General features: G+C 45.2%; 1 protein-coding gene across 17 annotated transcripts in view; it reads right to left on the bottom strand.

The window, feature by feature from the left end:
* RGS6 (regulator of G protein signaling 6) overlaps positions 1-25,440 on the bottom strand; it is a 673,554-nt gene that overhangs the window by 32,537 nt on the left and 615,577 nt on the right. For all 17 annotated transcript variants that reach the window (XM_049898647.1, XM_049898644.1, XM_049898660.1 and 14 more), the window contains one exon: positions 16,807-16,993. In XM_049898647.1, coding sequence (XP_049754604.1) covers positions 16,807-16,993 — 187 coding nt within the window. The remainder of the gene's footprint in view (positions 1-16,806; positions 16,994-25,440) is intronic.

Below are 25,440 nucleotides of genomic sequence, written 5' to 3'. Positions count from 1 at the left end.
AAGGTCCACCTCTTCCTTGGGTATACTTCCCAGGGAGGGCATAGGAGGGGCAGGCAGAGACTTCCTTGCCAGGTGGGGGCCAAATTTTAGAGCTACCTGGCCAGATGGCTATTGCTTCCCAGAGGAAGCTGGGGGCAATGCCAAGATCCTCTCCCTACCAACCACAAGAGAAAGTGAGACCAGAAGCCAGAATCATCTTGGCCACGTGTGGCTCCTCCTCCATCCCATCTCCAGCTGGACGCCAAGCCGACTTGTTTGGGGACCAGCTTCATTCTTCCTGTGATGTTCCCTTATGTATAAAAGCAGGTGGTAGTCCCATTAATGGGAAGGAGCCCACTGCATGGGGTCAAGAGAAATTAAACAGTGGCTCGGTTCTGAGGTGATCTGGATAGTTCAGATATGTTCTGATTTAACAGATGTAGCGTCAATATGCCCAAGCGTTTTTCTGAAAATTTAAGACAACAATATACCCCACTGTAGTTTAAGTTCCATGAGCGTGGAAACGGTATGTTTTCTCAGGGTCTAACGTTGGTTGAATTTACTGAGTGACAACATTGTTTCTTGGCTCACTGGTATGCTTATTTGAGTTTAATGTTCAGCAAGTTTACAGGCTTGATGCTTGCATTCGGTTCACGGTTTGGATTGAGATCCTGCTCTCCATGTGGAAGGAGAGAGAAGATTGCACTTAGCTCAAAGGAAGTCCATGCTGTGACCATCTTGGCTTGTCTCTGACAGCCTCAGAGCCCAAACTGAGGACGTTACTGGTCTTTGCTTTCATTTGTTGTCTCTTTAAATTGTTCTAACATTTAAACCTTAGGTACAAATGTGAATCCAGAATAAAAATGACTCACTGTCTCCTTCTTGTCTTAGGCATTGCTTCTGTCTGGCTGACAGAGCCATGTGGCTCCTGAGTCATCTGGAGATGCCTGGACCTTTTCCAAACCCCAATCCAAAGCAACAGGTCCCTGCTTTTTTTCTGATTTCCTATAGGAATCCAAATCTCTAGGTATAGCTCACAACATACTACACTACTGCCCCAAGAGGAGTAAGGAAACCTCTCTTAGTCCAGCCCTTTTGGCCTTGGCAACTAACTTCATCCTTGATTCAGCTAATTCCTATAGACTCATTGTGGGCAGGAAAGCCTGGTCCATTATAAAAAAGAACTTGACAATTGAAAAAGAGCAGAATAAAGTCGATGCCTAAACATTCAGTCACAATAATAGTCAACAAATATTTATTGAGTACCTACTATGTGCTAGACACTGAGTTTACAGCCTGAACAAGTCCAGAGCAGGTCTCTACTGTCAAAATCTTGGATTCTACTCAGTTAGACAGACATTACACAAATATGTACATAGCTAATTGAGCTAAGGGCTACAAAGAAGTTCAAATACAGGATATTATGAAGGAGTGTTAACTGGGGCTCATCCACCCTACCAGGGGTGGGTAATTGTAGTCTATGAACCAAAAATTTTCATAAAGGTAGGAAGATCTGAGTAGGCAGAGAGAAACTTGTTTTCCAATTCTGTGGTAGTTGGTGAGGATCTGGTCTGGCAGCTGCCCAGTCTGATCAACTCCAGCAAGAAGGACAATCCAGGGGCACAGACAGAAGAGTAGGAGACACTGCTGGTCTGCTCTCCAAGTATGTTGATGTGGGTTGGAGGAACAGTTTGCGTACCACTCTCAACCTCCCTACATCATACTGCCAACTCCAAAGCTAGAACAAAGGCAAGGATGGTGTGGCGAGAAAGTAAGTGAGTAAAAATATTACCTATTGGCGGGTAGTTTGCACAAGATGGTCTCACCCTGCCAACTCCACTGCTGGCCCTTTACCATCATTTTGGCAAACTCAATTACTCTGTTGTTGTTGGTTGCTATTAAGTCGATTCCAATTCATGGGGACCCCAGGTGTGCAGAGTAGAACTGCCCCACAAAGTTTTCAAGGATGTGACCTTTCAGAAGTAGATCACCAGGTCTGTCTTCCGAGGTGCCTCTGGGTGGGTTTGAATCACCAACCTTTCAGCTAGTAGGTGAGAGCTTAACTGTTGCAGCACCCTGGGACACCTCAAGTTACTGAAAGAACCATAACCGAAGCAATAATGGCAGATCCAAGGCACAGGTCTGAGAATCTGAAAACCTCTGCAGATCCCTCTTCCCCCCGCAGGGCCCGTGACCTCAGGCTCGGCCTGGCCTGGACCTCTCTCTCCCACAGCCTAGGGATGCAGGGCTCTCCCCTGACCTCCTACTCCTCCCCCAAGCTGAGAAATGAAGGCTCTGATGTACCCAGTTTTGGAACTGTGTTCCTTCCTCCGTGCCAGCTTTGTCTAGGAAACATAAAGACAGTAAACAGGGGGTGGGTGAAGGGAGCTCTGAGATTCCCTGAGAATGAGAATTAAGATAGGACTCAGGGTCTTTTGCCATTTCCCAAATACAATGAGTTTATCACTGCCAGGGACAGCAAGTGTGCAAAGCTCTTAGCAGTGACCTCTACTGATTTATGAGGGCTTCTGGTTTGTTTCCCCTGTTCCAAAGACAAGCAGTCTTAAGGGAAATGCATACCTAGAATCTGCAAAGTATAAGGGAACCACAGGCAAGATCAGCCAAGCCCCCACTGAGAGGGAATTCCTAAGGGGACAGAGAAAAAGATTTCCCTTCCCTTCTCTCCTCTCCTCCCTCCCTTCTTTTTAAAAAGGAGATGATTGAGTTGACCATGAACAAGCAGAACCACCAGAGTTCAGGCCTGCCTTCCTGAGCACCTAATCCAGGGAGGATGAGTTCTCCGTAGGTTGAGAGATGGAGATTCAGGGCCCTAAATCACACCAAATATCTTAGCCACAGTTCTCAGCAGTGGGAGGAATCACATCACTGCAGGGGTTGACAGTTATAGCACAGGGATGTCACCTGATGAGACACTCCACCTTCATGTCCCCTTCTGGGGTCTGGGCACTGGTGATGAGGTGCTCTGCTTGCATGGGATGCTAAGGCAGAAGCAAAAACAACTGGAATCAGTCAGGTCTGAGACACATGTGGGAGCTGGAGGGAGCGAGCAGGACAAGCTGTCTCAAAACCACACCTGCTACAAATCAATGTTTTGCTGCCAGAGTCTTCCTTTGGAACTCTCCTTTCTTTTTAGACAAAACAGAGTGACCCTCACAAGCATTAGGGGAAGAGAATCAGAAAATGTCTGGGGCCCTGGGCCACAGGCATGCCAGAGCAGCTGAACTACGTAAGCATACCCTACATCCTCCCCTTTGCTGTGGGTTCCTAAAACAGCTAAGGTCTCATTTTCCAGCTTCAGAACATCCTCCTGGAGCAGGAAACCACTCAGCTGGAACATTGCACAGCTGCCAAGGGGCCTTCTTGTGATTTACAAGTGCCCTATTTTTCTTTTTGCAGGTGTATGTGCCTCATCTCTGCCCTCCATTCCCAAGCTTCCTGGAATAACGGCTAGTTTTGGCAACTGTTGGGTGCCTTGTAGTCCTCGGAAGGAAGACAGAATGTGATGTTGCTGTGTGGGGTGATGGAAAGGGGACTGGGCTAGAAGTCAAAGGCTTGGATATAGGTCCTGACTGTCCTTTTCTAGCTCTATCTATTATCAATCACACAATTAAATGAGGAAATGTAAGTGAAAGCACTGTTGTTGTTAGGTGCCATCGAGTTGGTTCTGACTCATAGTGACCCTATGTACAACAGAACAAAACACTGCCCAGTCCTGTGCCATCCTCACAATCATTGTTATGCTTGAGCCCATTGTTGTAGCCACTGTGTCAATCTGCCTCATTGAGGATCTTCCTCTTTTTCGTTGATGCTTTGCTTTACCAAGCATAATGTTCTTCTCCAGGAACTGGTCCCTCCTGATAACATGTCCAAAGTATCTGAGACAAGTCTCGCCATCCTTGCTTCTAAGGAACATTCTGGCTGTACTTCTTCCAAGACAGATTTGTTTGTTCTTCTGGCAGTCCATGGTATATTCAATATCCTTCTCCAATACCATAATTCAAAGACATCAATTCTTCTTCGGTCTTCCTTATTCGTTGTCCAGCTTTCACATGCATATGAGGTGATTGAAGAATACCATAAAAGCACTATGAAAACTATATACACGTAGAGTAATAATAATAACCGGCCTTTATGTGTGACCGCCCTTGCCAGGGACATGTTGGTGAGGCTGAAGATGAGAAGATTACTGGGGGCAGGGGGAAAAAGGAAGCAGACAGACTAGGAACAGAGAACTGCAGTGCTATTTTAGTTATTGGTGCTGTTCACTTTGAATCAGTGCTTAGATTTAAACAATCCCATCTTACAGGTAAGAATAGAGACTCTAAAAGATTAAGGTGGCTTGCTCAAGGTAAGTACAGAGTCAGAATTTGAACCCAGAGCTAAGTGACCCAGAGCTGGGCTCATGCTCTTTCCTCTGCAACATGCTGCTTTTCATTGTCCTTTAGTTGGGGTTCCAAGGGAGTCAGTGCTGCTTGTGCTCAGATGACACATCAAATGAAGTCCCTCAATTCACAGTCAGCAGAAAGGTTGTGGGCCTCCTCTCAAGTCCTAATCTGAGTCATCCTACTGTAGATGTAGCCACTTCTTACCACTGTATTTGCATTCACGGCATCTGCTTTGGGGAATGAATCATGTACTACCACCACTGTCAGCAACGGCAACGACCAAGTCCCCAGAGGTGGCACAGGCTTTGCCTGGTTTCTCGCCTAACAGGTGGGCCATGTACAGCTCACCTTCCATATGTGAAGGAAGTTGTGGATGGCCTTTGGAACTGAGTTCTCAATCTGGAAAAGCTCTCAGGGCTGATGTAGACTCTTGAAAAGTGATTAACAGCAAATCTATATCCGATATACCCAAAAGATCCCTCATCCTCACCTTTCAAAGGACTCATAAATACAGTAAAATCTGAGAAAGCCAGACCCTGTGGAAGGCAGAAACCTGTCAGAGAAGGAAAACTCAAATATTTTCCACTAAAATGAGCAAGAGAAAAATGGCAATACTGCACCCTGTCAAAGGCGGAAAACTTGCGAGGCCCCAAAAAACAAGGTAGCCCCGTTGAATTCTGGCTCTCACAGGTTTCACTGTATCTTCCACCAAAGGTCTTCAGATTTTAGGCATGGTTAGCTAAGTTTGTTTCAACTTGGATCCTGCAAAAGGACAGAGGGTGGTACTGTGTGGTGGTAAGGACTTGAAGGGGATCACCAATCAGTATCTGCTTAATGAACAGAGGAGAGGCAATAAAAGAGACCACAGCAATATGGATGCTTCCACTTAAGTGAAAAATGATACTTTGCTGCTGTTCATGAAGGCAACTTTGGACAATCATCTTAGGGTCATGGGTATCTTAAATGAGAAGCCCGATTTGGGTTTCTTTGCTCTCTTAAGCATGGCACGGGTGCCCCCTTTTTCCACAGAACGCACCACTCAAGGTTATAAGAGGGTGTAAGGATAAATGATCACTTGCCTTTACCCTGCGATGCACCTGAAAAAGCATGTGCAATTTAACTGGCCAAAAGGGCACAATATTTTGATGCTGTTCAATCCCTACTCTTAGATAAGGGGAGCTTCAAAGACAGATTTGCCAGATTGCCTTTTTCCCTCCCCATATACCATGAGAATTAACTTAGGAAAGTGTTTTCCTTTCCTTTTCATGGTCAAGGGGCTTGGTGCAAGAAATACCTGCTCAGAAGTATCAAAGAATACATGCAAAGAAATAGTGGAATGTAGTTGTCTGATGCCTTCTCTCCAAGAACTACTAGTCTGCATGGTAATAAAGAGAACTAGATTGCAAACAACTGATTGCTTCTTTTCAAAATGCGTCCCTCCCTTTGCTGTTCATCCCCTTAAAATAAAACCACCCACAGAATAAAATGAGTAACTCCTGGAGCAAGCAGTACTGTGGGATTCTTTATTAAAATATGTCTGGCATGGGAATCTACCAGGAAATGCCCTCCAATCGAGAATTAATGCCAGGAAACTCGGTGCAGTCTTGTGATACTTGCACACAATGCCACCACCTCCACCACTGGAACAACGATTAATAGCTAGGAAGGACAAGGCTAGGAAGACTTCTACTTACGAGTAATCTGGGGCAAACGTAAAATCGTACTCCACTGGGCTTTGGCTTTTAAACAAAACAAATGTTAGATACCTTGCATGCCTTAATCAAGCGGCTTTTGAACATCCAAGTTTAGGTCTTAATAATAGGAACTTTTGGCTAGAGGCTTCTGTCTCCTCAAGGTTGGTGTGGACTTGATGGTTTATTTCTCTGCTTTTTCATCACCGTGACCTCATTCTGGCCTTGAAGTTACTCTTTGATCATTCCATGCACTGATGATGGCTGAATTGAATTTCAGTAACTTAGACTGAAGGTTGCTTACGGGAAGCGGCCCTTGTAGGTGTCTCTATATTCCCAAAGCCTAGAATGTCTGGCATTTAGTGGGTGTTTCAAGTTATGATGAACTGGTATATTGCAGACATTTAATTTAATCAGTATTTCTTGAGTATCTACTATGTGTGTCCCCCAAGGATGCTTGGAAAGGCTCTTCAAAGTTGGAAGCCAAGGGACAAAGGGACCTTTGTTTTTAATGACAGGCACAGTTTAGAGTGTTATAATTCTAAACTGAGTTGTCCAGGAAATTAAAAAGAAAATCTTAACTGTGTGCGAAGCATTATTTTATTGTTATCAGGAATTATACAGGATAAAGAAGACCTGCTCTCATCAAAGAAACGTAAAATCCGGAGGCGCTGGAAGGCCCAGACACTCCAGGTATAAAGTGGGGGGTCTCAGTGGATACTGTAAGTCAGGAAAACAATGGGGCTTGGACAGTATCAGGAAGACTAGGTGGGCACCTGCAGAACCAAAGCCAATAGGCAGGGTTGGTCTCCCCAGTTCAACTGTCAATCCAATCCAATCTCAATGAAATGTTTTCTTAGGCCTATTTTGTTTTGTTTTTAAAGAATGACAGGCTCTTAGACAGGCTCTACCTGAGGGGAAAAAGCAATCCATACTTTCTATTTCTTTGCAATTCCCCTCAGTACAGAACTTCATAGCCCCACAGGTCAGGGTCTCTCAATCTGAATGGGAGAGTGTATGTTCATGAAATGGGTGGATGGGCAGATGGACGAATAATTGAATGGACCCAAGGACACACAGTCCTTGGAACATCCTTGAATACTCTGTGGCTTTTTAAGTTGAAGCGAAGCAGCCACTGAGCTGCCAGACGACTCCTATCTCCCTCCTGGAGCCTGTGGAGGTTCAGGAAAGAGGCAAATGGCCTGAGAAAGCCTTAGGTTCTCAATGCTTCCTGTGGTTTAATTTTCTCTTCCAAGAGCTACAAGCAAAGCTTTAGAACACATGCCCAAGATTCAGATCTCTCCTGCTCCAGCCCACTCTGCCCACCACCACCAGACTCGCCCTATTCCAACTCTGTCATCATGAAGTTGCTTCCCAGCTCCAAGCCTTAGATGCTTTCCCATTGTCTTCAGGATGAGAAACTTCAAATATCTGAGTATGACACTCAAAGACCCCCAAATTTGGTTCCTACCTATACGTCCTGCATTTTCATCCTAAGAACACCTTCCAAGTACGGTAGTTATTTGGGAGAACTACGTTTTGGTCGAGCTTGGAATTATGAAGCCCCAGAAAATACTAAAGCCATTAACTTTGTGAGTTCATACAAATACATAGCACTTTTTTACTTATAATGGCTGGAAAATGACGTCATGTTTGGTAAAATAGAGGGCCGATGAAAATATGGGAAATCCTCGATGAGATGGATTGACACATTAGCAGCAAAGGACTCAAACATACCAATGATCATGAAGATGGCACAGGGCTGGGCAATGTTTCTTTCTGTTATATATAAGGTCACCATGAGTTGGAGCTGGCTCAATGGCAACTAACAACAATACAACAGGTATTCAAAGAATTTTCAGGGCTGTTAGCGGGTCTGGTTTCTTCACAATCCTTGGTGGGCTATATAGAAACATCGTCCCCATCTTACAGATGAGGAAACTAAAGCATACAAGGTTAAGGCCCTTGCCTGAAACCATACAGCAAGTGGGGGTGACAAGCCTGGAGTCATTATCTGATGCCTCAGAGTTGAGAACAGAGAATTTAATCTCTAGCATAAAGAACTGAGTCCTAAAAATATCAAAACAACAAAAGACGTGTTCCTTGTTGTTCCTCCCCCCGCCCCAGGCTAAATCTATGAAATTGGAACAACACAGCAAATAGCTGAGGGCTATGGTCACAGCCCACAAACCTTTATGGAAGATTTGGTCTTGGCCCAAATTTTCAAAAGAAGCCAAATGGATTGGCAAAGCACAAGGGCAAATGCTGGGCCTGTGCTGACAGGGCGTCTTGTGAAATATTTCCACAGGAAGCAAACATGGGCAATTAACTTTGCTATAACAATGCATGTAGTCAAAATAAATAAATAAAACACACAGAGGGAGCCTGCATCCCAGCCCCCACTTCAAACTGATCCTTAAATCTGGTGGAAACTTCACTCAGGCTACTGGCCACTAACCTCATGGCACATGGCCATACTTCTATTGGCAGTTTGACCATTGTGGTGGGCCTCTGAGAACCTTGGTGATGGGCTAAGGAAGGCGTCCAGAACTCCCAGTCCCGATGGGGGGCTCAAAGGGCTTAGATGTCGCCATTCCCACTTAGCAGATGGGCAAACCGAGGAGAGCATGTTTAGAGGACTTACATGTACAATCCTAGAAAAAGCATATGGTGGCGACTTGATCAGGAGCCTGTTCCTCTGGCTCTGGGCCCAAGTACTACAGTTTGTTTGGGTGTCAGTACGACAACCAAGCCCTCAGCGCTAATGGTCCAGGGTGGTGTGATCGAAGCAGCAGACTCTCGGTCGGCAGCAAGCTGAGAGATCTGAGTGCAAGTCTTAGCTGGTCATGGGCTGCTAAAGGACCTCCCTGTGGATCTCAATCTCCTTTCAGCACGTGTTCCTCTCATGAAAACGTCTGAATTGTTCCTATTTTGCTCATGCAGGCAAGGAGTGCTGGCCAGGAGTGATAAGGCAGTGTGGGTAGCCAACTTTTCTTGGTCTGATCTGTAACATTCAACCCTGACACAGAAACATTCGCAGCCTCAACCTCTATACTGTATCTTTCTGGGTTCCGTGAAAAGTTTCAATCATTTTCACGATATATTGTTTAGTTAGGGATTGGCAAACTATAACCTGTGGCCCAAATTCAGTCCACGCCCTGTGTACATTTTACTAGCTAAGAACAGAGCCCTGGTGGTACAGTGGTTAAGCGTTCAGCTGCTAACTGAAAGTTTGGCAGTTTGAACCCACCAGCCACTCCGAAGGAAAAAGATGTGGCAGTCTGTTTCTGTAAAGATTATGGCCTTGGAAACCATACAGGGCAGCTCTACTCTGCCCCATAGGGTCACTAGACAGTCTCTATGAGATGGGATCAACTCAACAGCAACAGGTTACCAGCTAAGAATGATTTCTACCGGGGCTTAAGACCAGTTTGTTCCTGTTTGAACCCCTGCTGAGAATTTGCATTTCCATCCTAGATATACTAAATCAGAATCTACATTTTAACAAGATCCCCAGGTGATCCTTATGTATAATAAATTTTGAGAACCACTGCTCTACTAGTGGTTCTCAGAACTGGTCCCTAACCAGCAGCATCAGCATCACCTGGGACTTGGTAGAAATGCAAATTCTCAGCACGGGTTCAAACCGAAATGAACCAATTCGAAGCCCTGATTTTTAAATAGTTGAAAAAAATTTTAAAAAGAATATTCTGTGACAATTATAATAAATTCAAATTTGTGTCCATAAATAAAGTTTTATTGGAACACAGCCACACTCATTCGTTTATACTGTTTCCATTGTGACTTTGTTATGTTGTAGCTGCTTTTGCAAGGCATAATTGAGTGGTTGTGACAGGGGTCATATAACCACATACAAGTATAAAAAAGAATATTAATGACATTAAGAAAATGAAATAATAAATATTTACCGTAATATATACCATGTCTTACTGTGGGCCAATGTGATGCAATGAATTACTTATTATGGCCCTTTTAGCCATAGTCTTTGTGACACACACAATGATTGAAACTATACAAATAAGGTATATGGAACCCTAATCAAGGGACTGGTCGTTTTTTTCATCCTGCTAGGCTTAAAATGAGCCATCTCAGAGGTGGAAGGATCTCACCACTACCAAGAAAGAAGAGCCAGGAATGGAGCACGTCTTTTGGACCAGTGATCCCTCCTGGAACGGGGGGGACTGAGAGATAACTGTAACACCAAAGATGGTGAGAAGCAGCAGCAGAGAAATGGTGGCAGCAGAAACAGGAGACCGGCAGGATACAGCCTGGCCCAAGGAGTAAGAAAGCTGAGAGCCTTTGGGGAGGAGGCTTCCTGGAGGAGTAGGGTACTTTCGGGCACTTGGTGGAGCTAGGTTTGCTGACCCATGGAGCCAGAGCTGAGTGCCTTTGGGCTGAGGCTTACTAGTGGAGTGGGATACCGTAGGGCAACATCGGCAGGCTAAAGGAGCTTTCTAACACTTGCAAGAGCAAGGCAGAGGCTGAAAGGCCAGAGAGAGGCATGCCTGTGGGCATGGCTGAGAAGAGGCTGCCCTGATTGAAGAATTGTATCCTGAGTGTTCCTGAACCTGAATTATAAACTGCTACTTCCCTAATCAACCTCATAATCGTGAATATTGTCTGTGAGTTTTGTGTGGCCGTTGCAATGAATTATTGAACTCAACAGAGCAGTAGCGAGTGCTGTGGGTAGAACGGTTGGTATCAGAACTGATAAAGATAATGCAGAGGCGAGGTAAGTCTGACCTCTACCTCCTAGGAATCAGCCTTGGGCTATTGATCTTGATTCTCCTTTCCCCTTGTGAAGTTAGAGGAGGTCAGATGTCTCTTTCACAACATTTTTACAGCTAGACACTGAGTTAGTTGTTGACATATTTCATTTCTCCTAATCCCCAGTCCACCAATATGCAAAAGCACCATTGTATTTCTGTTCCACAGATGAGGAAAAGAAGACTCTGGAAGTTTAAGTAAATTGCCCAAGGTCATACTACTAGTAATAAGCACTTTAAATATTTATGGTGGAAACAGTTAAATAAAAAAGGGAACAGGCTGAAAACAGGAATTGATTTAGGAAGAGCTGTTTTATTTGAATTCATGGAAGACCAATCTTAATAGATATTGAAGGAGTTGGGAATGTTTAGGACCATCCTCATGTCTGGTCTGGCTCATAAATGAGATATATTTTAAAGTACCTGAAAAATGGCAGACTATCATAACTAATGAAGGTGGTGTGTTCAGAACTTGTCAAGGCACAACGTGTTGACTTCCCAAGTTCTTTCATCAAATCTTTCTTGAATTACAAACAACATGAATGTCTAACAAAAGAGGACTGGTTGACTAAACTATGGTGTTTCCACAACTACTAGGGTCATGGTGTTTCCTGGTTCAATAAAAGAACCAGGCAGTAATCATATCGTTGCTGCTAGTATTGGCATTGCAATTTTGAGACTCTGTGGTATTGAAGGATAAAGCAAATGAGTAATTATATAAAGTACTAATGCCACCATCTAGATTGTCCTTAAGAACCAGGATTCTCAGCATGAAGAGCAGAGACACAGATGTAAAAAATAAGAGGTTAAATGAAATCTCCCAGTGACTGCTGGGGTTGTGTGTCAACTTGGCTGGGCCATGATTCTCAGTGGTTTTGCAGTTATGACGCAGTTTCACAGTTGTATGATGATGTGATCACTTCCATGATGAGATTGGATATAATATGATCACCTCCATGATGGGGTTTGCTTTCAGTAGCCCATCAGTTGAAAAGGAGCTTCCTTGGGCATGCGGTCTGCATTGGATGTAAGTGGACATTCTGGCAAGGCTCGTGGGCTTCTGCTCGCCCTGGATCCTGCAGCTGGCTCCTGTTTGTCTGACTCCTATTCTTGGGACTTCAGCTAGCAGCTTACCTGCTGCCTCGCCTGCCCATCTTGGGATTCGTTGGTCTTCACAGCCTATGCGCAAAAGCCCTGCTGTCTCACTTGCTGATCCTGGATTCACCAGGCCCTGTAGCTACACGAGGCAGGAGAAGCCTCCAGCCTGACCCATAGATTTCGGATGTTCCAGCCTCTACAACCATATGAGACATTTCCTTTATATAAATCTCTCTACATAGATATTTATATGCTTTACTGGTTTTACTTCTCTAGAGAACCCAGCCTAAGACACTCCTGTAGTTCTGAATTTAAATAGAAAGTATTGATATAAACTCATCCTTATAAACAATAACAACATATCTTCTAGCTCTGTCCACTCGAAGATCTAGAAACAATGACTAACCCAGGAACAATGAATACCCCTAAGTCTATATTTCCCACTAAGAGGAGCCAGTGATCTTTGGAGAAATGGCTGATTCCAGGTCTGGGGTAGGGCCTAGAACATCTTAGCTTCCTTGCTATTTGGGTAACATCAAAGATCCTAGGGACATGGTAAAAGAAACCAACATAAATAGGTTCCCACTGGCGAGAGACGTCACACTTGCAGTATCAATAAAAATTATAATCGAAATGGATTGAAACACATCAATTATGTTTAAATCCATGAGTTCACAAAGATACTAAAAACCAAAAAAGCCTAATTGTTCACCATTGGAAGATTCTAGGCAGCTAACTCATTATTTTGAAAACTTGCAAATACAGGGAAAGAATCAACCATCATCTATATCAAGAAATTTGGAAGGCAGCTTCCTGGTCAACCAACTTGAACAGATCCATATGTGTCCATTCCAAAGAAAGGTGATCCAACAAAATGCATAAATTATCAAACAATATCATTAATATCACACACAAATAAAGTTTTGCTGAAGATCATTCCAAAGTAGCTGCAGAGTACATCCACAGGGACCTGCCAGAAATTCTAGCCGGATTCAGAAGAGAACATGGAACAAGGGACATCACTGCTGATGTCAGATGGATCTTGGCTGAAGCAGAGAACACCAGAAAGATGTTTACCTGTGTTTTATTGACTACGCAAAGGCATTCAACTATGTGGATCATAACAAATTATGGATAACATTGCGAAGAATGGGAATTCCAGAACACTTAATTGTGCTCATGTGGAACCTGTACATAGACCAAGAGGCAATCATTCAAACAGCATAAGGGGATACTGCGTTGTTTAAAATCAGGAAAGGGGTGCATCAGGGTTGTATTCTTTCACCATACTTATTCAATCTCTATGCCAAGCAAATAATCCATGAAGATGGACTACAGTAGATGAGGAAGAACCCTGCATCAGGATTGGAGAAAGACTCATTAACAACCTGCAATATGCAGATGACATAACCTGGCTTGCTGAAACTGAAGAGGATTTAAAGCATTTACTGATAAAGATCAAAGACCACAGCCTTCTGTATGGATTGCGTCTCAGCATAAAATAAACAAAAATCCTCACAACTGGATCAAAAAGCAACATCATGATGAATGCAGAAAAGATTGAAGTTGTCAAGGATTTAATTTTACTCGGATCCACAATCAACACCCATGGGAGGAACAGTCAAGAAATCAAACAACGTATTGTATTGGGCAAATTGGCTGCAAAAGACCTCTTTAAAGTGTTAAAAAGCAAAGATGTCACTTTAAAGACTAAGGTGTGCCTGACCCAAGCCATGGTATTCTTGACTGCCTGATAAGCATGTGAAAGCTGGACAATGGCTAAGGGAGACTGAAAAAGAACAGATGCCTTTGAATTATGGTGTTGGCAAAGAATATTGACTATATCATGGGCTGCCAGAAAAATGAACAAATCTGTCTTGCAAGAAATACAGCCAGAATGTCCCTTAGATGCGACGATGGCAAGACTTCATCTCAGGTACTTCGACATGTTATCAGGAGGGATCAGTCCGTGGAGAAGAACATCATGCTTGGTAAAGTAGAGGGTCAGTGAAAAAGAGGAAGACCCTCGATGAGATGGACTGATACAGAGTCTGCAACAATGGGCTCAAGCGTAACAATGATTGTGAGGATGGGGCAGGGCAGGGCAGTGTTTCATTCTGTTGTACACAACGTCACTATGAGTTGGAACCGTCTTGACCCCATATAACAACAAGAATAACAAGGAGCACTGGTGGCACAGTGGTTAAGTGCTCAGCTGCTAACTGAAAGTTTGGTGGTTCGAGCCCGCTAGCCACTCTGTGGAAGAAAGATGTGGCAGTCTGCTTCCTTGAAGATTACAGCCATGGAAACCCTATACGGACAGTTCTACTCTGTCCTTAGAGCCACTATGAGTCGAAATTGACTTGATGGCAATGGGTATAATTTTGATTTGGTAATTAACTAATGGGTCTAGGCAATAAACATCAATGACTACTAAAATCACAAAAAAAAAAAAAGAGTACCAGACATTATGTGACTTCTAACACAAGAATACAACATAACCTATAAAGTAATCTTGCCCACAAAAATTAAACCTATATCTGATTAAACAGCTAGATCAAACTTTTTCAACTTACAGGAAATAGAGATGACAGAAGTACATGTTAAACAGCACCACAGGGCTAAAAACAGCACCACAGGGCTAAAAACAGCACCACAGGGCTACAATCAGAAAAATCCAGAATGTCTACAGGACAAATAATCTGATTTCTTCATCAAATAAATTACCTTTGGAGGGGGGATGTAAAGGGAACTTGTAGATTAAAGGACAGTTTAAAAAATCTGTCAACATATTGCATGTATGGGCCTTATTTGGATTCTGTTTTTAAAAAAAGGGGGAGAGGGGAAGGCATTTATGACACCATTATAAATTTGAACATTTGCCTAGATATTTGATGTATTGAGAGATTATTACTAATTTGTTAAGGTATGATAACATGATAATGTTAACAAAAAAGGGTCACTATCTTCTAGAGATACATACGTAAGTATTCATAGATGAAATGGATATAATGTCTTGGATTTGCTTTAAAATAATCTAGCGGTAGGTGAAAAAGTGGGTGGGGACACAGACAAAACAAGATCAGTCATGGACTGATGATTGCTGAGGCTGGATGAACGTAGGTAAGCTTCATTGTTCTGTTCTTTTTCCTCTTCCATATGTTTAAAAGTTTCCTGGATAAAAGATTAAAATAAATTCCTCCTCATGTCATTTTCAAAGTGATAATATTGTCCTGGGTACATCACGGTTTTGACAAGTATCCCTTTTCCTATGTTTCATGCATAATGGAGAGTTGAGCTTCGTGCTTCAGATCACCCATCTCCAGAATCCCATGGAGCGTCTCAACCACCCTCCCCATTGGGCTATGCCAATATGGTGTTTGGAAGCAGATACACATAAAAAAACAAACGTGTTAAAAAAAAAAAAAAGATTTCTCATAACACAAATATCTTGTTTGGAAGCTGCAAAGGGCGTGGGACTCATGATTTCATAGGGCAAGGACACTGGAACTCTATAGAACCGAATCTGTCTGGCAAAGTCATTTGATGGAGTTCACAGTCAGGAAGTAAGAAGATAGTTGTAGTGTTGAGGTTGGGAGGCGTTTCCATTCTGCAGTTCTGAGCAAATGAAAAGGCAAATCGAGATAACGAGGGATACCAGTTGTGTTCCCCTGGCATTATTTGCATTAGTGCAGCTCCATGGAGCTTCTACATTAGATGGTAGTATGTGTGAAAAGGCAAACTACCCAAATTCTCTACTGGGAGCCCCAAGGCTCAGAGAAAGAAAGAGCAGAGTTGGGAAGACAAGGGTGAAAACTTAAGCCTTGTCAATGGGTATGGGGTGGTGGGAGGAAATAAAAATTAGGGATCAGGAAGTAAGAAACTTTGATGCTATGCTTATCTTTAAAAATGGCATCTCTCAGCCCTCAAGATAAAGTCCGTTATTTAGGGTGGCTTATGTGGTTTCTGGAAACCCTGGTGGTGTAGTGGTTAGGAGCTACGGCTGCTAACCAAAAGGTTGGCAGTTCAAATCTACCAGAAGCTCCTTAGAAACCCTACGGGGTTCTACTCTGTCCTACAGGGTCACTATGAGTTGGAATCGACTCAACAGCAATGGGTTTGGTTTTGGTTTTATGTGGTTTCTGTTTCTTTTTCCTGCCTCACCAGCATCTGTGTTCTAATTTTACCTTACAGGGTTTGGAGTCCCCCCTGTGGGCTTCCTTTAACCCTAGAGTTACCCCATTGGGGCACTTCTCATACCGTTGGAAATTGCCTGTTTACTTGTCTCTCTCCCCCACTAGCCTGCAAACTCCTTGAGGGCAGGCGCTTTTTTCTGTTCTTTGGGGTATCTCATCACATAGCAAAGGATCTGACATATAGAGGTGCTCAAAAAATACTACCAGCATGGTTGGAAGTCACTATGGAAGCAGGGTAGAGTGGGAGTTATATGTTTGGGCCTTGAAGTTAGTCAGATGTGGGTTTGATTCATGGCCCTGCCAGCTCATTATACCCACTTAATGGATTCTGTGTTATGGTTCTCAGATATCACTATTGACTTATCACAAGATTTCAGATTTTGTAAAGCACTGAGATTTCCCTGGAGAGAATAAAGCAGATAACTGTAAATTCTGTATTTCTGAAGCATAACAATGTCAACTAGTCCAGGAAAATAATTCTAGAATTTCATTGTGAACCTACCTGAAATAGTTTCTCGTGATGGTCACATAATAAGAAACCCTAAGATTCTAACTACCCAGAATGCCTTAGACTCACCTTAAAGGGTTGGGTGGTGGAGTGGGGCAAATGAACACCCGATGACAGAACCATTCGAGTAAATAAGCAAACCTGTGCATCTTCAAACGTGTATCTCCCTCCATCTTTGACGTTTTGACTGGTTATCTCATAGCTGTGAGAATCCAGGTTGATTGCACTTTGGGCCCCTGGAGCCAGAAATTCTTGCCAGATTTCTTCCACCCTCTTGGCTACATCCTGCAGGGGTTGTTTCTTGAGATCTTGGACAGCCAACCAGAACCTGAAGTAGAAGCATAAACACAAGTGGTTCCAGGGGCTCCAATTTGGACTCTGCTAGAGTTGGGTTCCAGAACTGACATTCCATGAAACTCATTCTGCTGTCATGCCAGCCCCGACTTGCCCTGATGCTACTCATGGATCACAAAGACCCTGGGGTTGCTGAAAATACAAAGGGTGTTACACTATTGTGGAGAACTGAAAAGTGCACATTAAGATATCCGTGTGCTTCTGGTACCAAAAAGATATTTCTATCTATATGAAGGTTTCTCAACCTTAGCACCATTGCCATTTGGGGCTAGATAATTATTTGTTGTGGGGGCTTCCTTGTACATTGTAGGATGTTTAGCAGCACTCTTGGCCTCTACTCACTAAGTCCCAGTAGCATCCTCCAGTTGTAACAACCACAAATGTCTCTGGACATTGTTCCCTGGAGGAGGGCAAATTCACCCCTGGTTGGGAACCACTGATCCACATACATGCTCCTCTTCCACTAAGCGATGTGAGCACCTTTGTCAAATCTGGTTGGGATCAGCTATAGGCATTAAAATGAAGGAAAGATCAAACAAGCAGACAGAATCCTGCAAAAGAATACCTGAGCTGGAATGAACCAGCCATTCACGTGATTGATGAAGAAACTGAGCTGACGTGTGAGAGTTCACATGAGTGCTCAACAAGATGCTTGACATACAGTAGGTGCTCAATAAATGGCTGTAGCATTGAAGATGGGTTCATCCGGAATAAAGATGAAGGAACACTCATGAAGAGCTCTCTGCTGAAAGATTCTCTAGGGGGAGCGGGGGAGAAAAATCTCACACTCACTTCTACATTTGCCTCTCACTAATCCCCAGTAGACTCCCTGGGTGGTTAAAATGGTTAACACGATTGGTTGCTAACCAAAAGGTTAGTGATTTGAGTCAACGCAGAGGTGCCTAAGAAGAAAAGCCTGGCAATCCACTTCTGAAAAAACAGCCATTGAAAACCCTATACAGCACAGTTCTACTCTGACACACATGGGGTCACCATGAGTCAGAATCAACTCCATGGCGCCTGGTGGGTTAATCCTTTAGCATTAGCATCACTGCAGCTGTTCAGAGGGCTGGGTGTGAGCTTTTTTCGGCTGAGAGCAGCAGCAACTTGAGCTAAAGCTTGGACCACAGCACCCCAGGTCCTGAAGATGGCTCCCAAGGTCATCCAGGAGAGGGAAGGCTTGTGTCCGGGTGGCACACCCTTTGTACTGTGAATGGGGCAAGCCAATTCCCCATCAATGAGCTATGAATACAGGTCCCTAGGCTGAGTGGTTTCCACAGCCTCGGGAATCATAGCAAAAGGGCAGGGACGAGAAAAGCTCAACCACGACATGGGGGAAAGTGCATTCCATCTGTCGTGGAATTTTACCCAAAGTGAGATGTACTCGTTTTTTTTAAAGGTTAAGTGTGTTTTTCTGTTGCTGTTCAGAGTTTTTGGAGCCAAGTGCATGGCCCAAAGGTGCCACTCAGTGGTCCCCTAAGGTAATGCAGTTCCTTTCCACAAGGAGAGAAGACAGGTGTGTGTGTATGTGCGGTGAGGATGAGAGAGGGAGAAAGAGAGAGTGTGTGTGTTCCCAAAATGCTGGGCTCCAACTCCTCATTCCCTGATTTGCCATTTGGGGTTCTAACGATCTCCTTAAAGAAAGCCCTCATGATTGCCTCACGGGTTCTGAAAGGCCCGAGAGGCAGGGCAGGAGACTTAATGACTTCACTCAACCAGGAGATCAAGAAGCACATCCTGGCTTTACTGATATCTTGGAATTGTGGTGGCTCTTTCCTCATCTGTAAAATGTGCACAAAGTGGGTGGAGCAGCATGTAGCACTGTTCTGAAAAATCTCCCGTCCAGGATCAAGTCTGAAACATTTTCAGGTTCTGCAGGAGCATGGCACAGGGGGTCAGCATGGCGGCCGGAGGTCCAATACTGGGTCACTATGACCCCTTGAATTTCACTTCTTTCTCAAGCAGTCTGGGCAGAAGCTGCCTGGAGATCTTGCTACTGCCACCTATTGTCACCCACCCTTCAATACCAGCCCTCTTTCCTTCTGTCCTCCTGGTAACCAGAGGAGAGGAAAACAGCAGTGCTGCTTCAGCCAGTGTGCAGAGGGACGCAGGGAGGAGGGTAGAAGCAGCCACTGACCACTGAATCGTGCAGGCAGGCTTGTAACTCAAGCTGGAGAGCGAGTCTCCTCCGCCGGGTCCCTCGGCCTCTGCCCCCACTCCCCATTATCTGCTATGAAACAAAGGAGGCATCTGAACCCTTAAAGGTGAAAATGGTCATTGGTGACAAGAGCACCTATAGGCTTCCTTTGCCTGGAAGACAATGTTTCATGGGCAGGTGAATTAGAAAACCCAGCTCTAAAGAAAGAAGCTGTGTTAACTTTTCACAGGACTGGTGTGAGTGCTAAGAGGACGCTCACCAAAGACCAAGCCAGTGACTCCCCCACAGCCACGTGCTGGGCAGACGGGAGAGCCAGGCCTCTGCTCAGGGAGTAGCCTCTGGACTGAGTCACTTGGGCTGGATGGCAACTCCTCAGGCCCAGCGACCTTCCCAAGCCCACCAGGCCCCTGCAGTTTCTCCTACAAATGGATGACATCCAGATGTTCTCCTGCCTCCTCACAATCACTGTCACCAGGGGTGTCGCCTTCAGTGGTTTCTGCCCCTTGCTCTAGTCTGCTCTGATGAGGAGCTATTGAGCCCCCTGGGAAGGCCCTGAGGACCCAATGGCCCTGCAGAACTCTTTGGGAGCCATGTTAAAGCACACCACTCAGTTAGGTATAAAGTCCAGACCTGAGGTAAACGGAAATTTCAGAATTGAATTCGATAAACTTTTACATAAAAATTAAAAGGTTCCTTTTGTTGGATAAAGACAAAGATAAAAAAAAAAAAAAAGAAACCTACAAGGAAAAACAACAGGTATGCTGGAGGAGGAAGAGGAAGAGGAGAAGGAGGAAGGGTAGAGATGATTCCATAACCAGCAGCCTTCTCTCCCTGCACACACAGGGACTCTCCCCCAGCCTCCATCTGCCTTGGAGACAACCTGCCTTATCCCTCTCAGGTGACAGCAAAACTGCTGTCATAACAGCATCCTGACATCCCATATGTATTTACCATCACCGGCTTCAAAGAACCTTTGCCTCAATTTGAAATTCAGAACAGGTTTTGGTTTGTGTTTGCCATCTGTGAGTCCCACAAACCTGCGCTGGGAACCCTGAGCCCCCATGTCAGGCCATACTCCCCCCGAAGAAGCCCCAGAAGCTTATGGAGGTCTGCACCGCTCCTGCTCTTATCAAAACCCTGCAGGTGCGGCTCCTTCCCGAGGATGCCAGTGGGGAGGAACATGCCAGTGGCAGCGGCAATCCACCCATCCTGCACTAAGCCTCCGTGGTTTGTAGCAGCAGGGCCATCACGACTGGCAGCCACAGGCCTTGCTGATATCATGGAGACCACCCGTCCTGCCTCCCCCAGCCACTGCCAATCGTCAGAGCAGCGGGAAGCAGCCGTGTGCTGGCACCTGATCCTGTTAATGGCTCAGAGGAGTCCCTGGATGGTGCAAATGGTTATGCGCTTGAGTACTAGCCAAAAGGTTAGTGCTTTGAACCCACCCAGCAGGCCTGGCGATCTGCTTCTGAAAGGTCACCGGCTTGGAAACCCTATACAGCTGTTCTACTCTGCAACACATGGTGTCGCCATGAGTTGGAATCAACTCCACGGGAATTAACCACCACAACGGCTTACATGAGTCTCTAGGTAGTATAAAAGCTTAATGCACTCGACTGCTAACGGAAAGGTTGAAAGTTTGAACCCACCCAAATGTGTCTGGGAAGAAAGGCTTGGCAATCTAACTCCAAAAAATCAACCACTGAAAACCGTTTGGAGCACAGTTCTACTCTGACACAGGGTCGCATGAGTCCAAATCAACTCTATCGCAACTGGTTTAGCTGGTTAATGGCTTGGAACTGCAGGTGGGGAAACTGGCCTTTGGAGAGAGGCAGGCTGGGCTCAGGAGCCACAGGGGGAAGCGGGAGAGGGAAGCGGGAGAGGTACAGGGAATGCCTCAGGTGGCCTCTTTCCTCCCTTAGGACCTGGATGCTGATAGAGAATGGGGTTTTCTTCTCAAGGCTTGCTGGAGCAAGAGAAACCATGTTGGCTGTTCTCTGTTCTGCCAGAAAGGTCTGGGCAGCCCCACTGATACTAGTTGACATATCTTTTCATAAGCTATACTTGTTATGGGTGAGAAAATACAGCCTTTGGCGCGTTCCCAGGGAAAAGCAAACTCCACGGTAAAAGAAAGTGTTTCTGTGCCCTCTGCTGGCCAGACAGACTCAGGAACAAGGCATTAAACTCAACATCGTCTCTGGTTGGGCTCAACGGCAACGACGACCACCTTCTCGGGGACTGGTCTCAGGCTCAGCCACTGGGCAGTGGCCGAAATGCTGCAGGCTTTCTCGGGGCTGTGCTGGTGACCTCTGTTCTGACTAATCATGTGTTTGGTTAGTGATAAATGCTTCTGGGCATAGTGAGCGTTCTGTGGTCTCCTTAGGACTTAGGGCAACTGCCAGAGATGGGAGCTCTAGAGGCAAACCTGGCAAGTCCCCTGTGCTCTCTTTTAATTGCTTCTCCCTTCAGCTGACACTGTGTGGAACTAGGATCATCAATCTGCAGGTTAGAAGAACAACTACATTCTCTCAGGAGACGTTACAGCTCATAAAAAATGTACGGGACGCTCTTTGCTGCAAGTTTTGATTTTTACCTTTTGCTCTGCCGTGCAGCAGAGGGTGGCAAGCCAGGGAGGATCAAGATTTGTATAGGGTAGTGAAGGGGAGGGGAGCAAACGTGGCAAGGGTCTACTGTCACCAAGCTGGGAAGAAGCGCAGAGAAGGGTATGGGACTAGGTAAAAGAAGTCACAGCAACTTCCTGCTTCTGGACTGGCAGGCTCCCGCCTTGGGGCTGAGAGAGGCTCTAAAGGTGCCAAGCAGACAGCTGCCTCTGCAGCCCACACAGTCCGAGTGAAGCCCTGGGCTTGGCTCAGGGTGAGCCAGAAAAAGAGAAAGGGAAGTAGTCCCTGCCACAGAGAGCTGACAGCCCCCATGCCGGCTCTGGTCCCTGGAGACCATACCCTCATCTCACGAGCTTACTCAGAAGAAAAATGATCAAAGGCGACTTTAAACGACATTTTCAAAAAAAAAAAAACCCATTGCCATCGAGTTGATTCTGACTCACAGCAACCCTATGTCATCCCCAAAATCTTCCTTAAATGATCCTGGGTGATACTTGGCTGTTGTGAGAGCAATGCCTATGTCTCTGAGCATCTCTCTTTCGCATTCTGAAGCTCTGAAGAGGTGAGGCACTTTGCAGCTTATCAAGATGAGTTTTGGTTGGTCTGTCTGTCCTCCTATCTGTTTGTCTGCCTCTCCCGCCCTTCCTCTCATGCTCCAATGCCAGTCACCTAGGTTCTCTACCAATGGTTGCTCCCGGGGAGAAGGGATGACCCCACGTGGCCACCACCACAGATCTGCAGATCCTGGCATTGTGCCATTGTGCCCCACCCCAGGGACCACCATTCACAGACCACACGCAGAGGTGCGTGCACAGCCTCTGCACGGCCACGCAGGGCTGCCCTGGCCAAGGGGCAAATCTTCAGCTCAGAGTCCTCAGGACCTGGGTCATGGTATGTGATAGGTCAACATCTGTGGCTGAAGGAATGAGAAAGAAAGAAAGAGGAAGAAACTCCAGTGTCACTGGTGACCGAAAGAGTCCTAAAGTTGTGTGATTTAAAACTGCCCCTTCCCCTATATATCCAATTATGCTGAAGATCATAAAAATGGAATTTGGGCCTCCAGAGAGGATTTTAGCAGCTTTTGGGTGATACTTCTTATCTGCAGCTGTGCTATTTTCCTTATCCTCTTTCCTGCCATGGATCATAGAGGTCCTCGTTAAGTCTGGATTTATGCATGCATGCTGGGAGTATAGATCAGCCACTGGCACACTCACAAATGCTCATGCACACCCTTTAACCCAAGGGTAAATGTAGCCCTCTCAGCGTGGGAGAAAGGAGCTGGCAAGGGAGATGAGGACTGAACACCTGCCAGGGACACACTCCTCTGTGTACTCTGGGCCTTAAGCGAAGTACATATTTTGTGAACCTAGTCTAAATTGATATGCTGCTCTGGCTACACCCAGGGTTTCCAGAACTAAGGCCTCAGACTGGGCAAATGGCAGTAGCTCAGCCAGCAGATGCTCCTGCTCCTGGGTCTCTCACAGTGGCCTGGACCCTGTGCTCATTCTTTCAACTCTCTGTACTGGTGCAGTTGATGGAGGGTCATAAGGCTGCTCATGGGCTCAGGCATAGCCGGATAAAGGGGGCTCTGTAGACCCAATGGCAACGGGTTTGGTTTGGTTTTTGGTATACCTCTCCCCTGGTGGTGCAATGGTTAAGTGCTAACCGATAGACTGGCAGTTGGAACCCACCAGCCATTCCTCATGACACTAGGCTTCCCTAAAGATTTACAGCCTTGGAAACCCTATGGGGCAGTTCTACTGTGTCCTACAGGGTTGCTAGCAGTTGGAATTCAACATGACGGCAATGGGTTTGGTTTTTGGGATATACCTCTCCAAATTGGGGACCCAAGGGGAACAGGGATGAGAAAGGGAGAGGGGAAAGACTCCCAGGCACAGCTCACTGGGAGAATGCCAGGGGTGGGACCCAGGGCTGAGCTGGCAGTACAGAGAGGCTGGCCACAGAGGAGTTGGCTCCCTACGTAGCAGTCATCCCCAGGACAACCTAGGAGGCTGGTCTGAGCACTGGCCTAGTGAACAGCATCAGAGTCAAGGCTTCTGTTACCAATATTGATTAGGAATTGAAATGATGCTCTGAGCTGTGTTGAGAATAATGCTTGGCACAAGGAAAGAACTCTTCTGTCATAACCTGAAATCAGATACTCAACCCTATCTGGTTTTTATTAGGCACATGGATACCTAGAAAGACATCAATACGTACAGTTAGTTGGCTTCTTCATACCCTCCCAAGACATAGCATGGGAACGTCCCACTGCTACACTTTTGCTCATACAGTTTTCCAACTTAGTACACCCTCCCTCCCTTTTATTTGTCTACTGACATTCTGTGTATTCTTCTAAATCCAGCTTATGATTTGCCTGCTCTGGCTGACATTGATCCCTCCCTTTTAAAAACACTTCCAAAAGGGTTCTTAGAGTTTTACCCATTATATTAGGTCAACAATTTCATTATTTCTTGTGTTTTTTCTTCAAGACCTATAAGGTCTTTGCAGACAAAGACCATCCATCTTGACTTCTTGCATCCCCCAGCAGACCTTCATGGGGCTTGATGCAGCATTGTTGTTAGCTGTCTTGGAGTTAGCCCTGCCCCATGGTGACCCATGTACAATGGAACAAAATGCTGCCCGGTCCTGTGCCATCCCCATGATTGGTTGCAGATTGGACCACTGTGATCCACAGGGCTTCTACTGGCTGAATATTGGAAGTAGGTTGCTAGGCCTTTCTTCTTAGTTCATCTTTGTTTGGAAGCTATGCTGAAATCTGTTCAGCATCACAGCAACACGAAAGCCTCATCAGCTATGCATAAGGTGCATTGGCCAGGAATAGAACCTGGGTCTCCTGCAGGGAATTCTACCATTGAATCACCAATGTCCCCACTGTTACAGCATAGGTGTGTAGTAAATGTCACGTGATTGGTAAATAGGCCTGAGATGGTCTCTAAGTCCAAATAAATCACATGAGTTCTGCACATTAATACTGGAGGGCACTGTCCTTTGCCCAAAGAATATATTTTGAGTTTAAGTTAAAAAACATCTTTAAAAAATTAACAAAACCACCCTTTTTGAGAAAATGCCACTAGAAGATGGGATTTGGCCTAGTTACATAAAAGAAAAGCTGTTGCCAAGAAAAAAAGATTGAGCTTTCCATCTCATCAGTTAAGAAGTCACCAGTTTGCCAAGATCATTAAGGAGTCCTAGATAAGTCAAATCTGCCAGGCGCTTCCTGGAAACTCCTTGGAAACTCAATGGGGCAGTTCTACTCTGTCCTATAGGGTCGCTACGAGTCGGAATCGACTCAACGGCACTGGGTTGGGTTTAGGTAAGTCCCATGTTCCATAGATCTCTGGTTTTTCATCTAATACAATGAAAGGCTGAATAGCCACATTTTTAAGACCTTGTAACGCATCCCCTTTTCTTCCCTTCGCACTAGACCTCATGTTTTGAAAGTTTGATTTTTTCTTCTACTGAACAGTAGTTATTAATCCAGCAATAAATTTTCCCTAAGCAGTAATTATTAATACATGAATACATCAGAAACAATCAGATGTTTTCCCTGGCACCAGATGACCAGGTAACCACAGCATGGAGTTAACTGATAGAATTCCCTCCCGCAAAAGGAAGCAG

The sequence above is a fragment of the Elephas maximus genome, chromosome 10 (genome assembly GCF_024166365.1).
Source record: "Elephas maximus indicus isolate mEleMax1 chromosome 10, mEleMax1 primary haplotype, whole genome shotgun sequence".
Taxonomy (NCBI): Eukaryota; Metazoa; Chordata; class Mammalia; order Proboscidea; family Elephantidae; genus Elephas; species Elephas maximus.
This window is presented reverse-complemented; position numbering and strand designations above follow the sequence as displayed.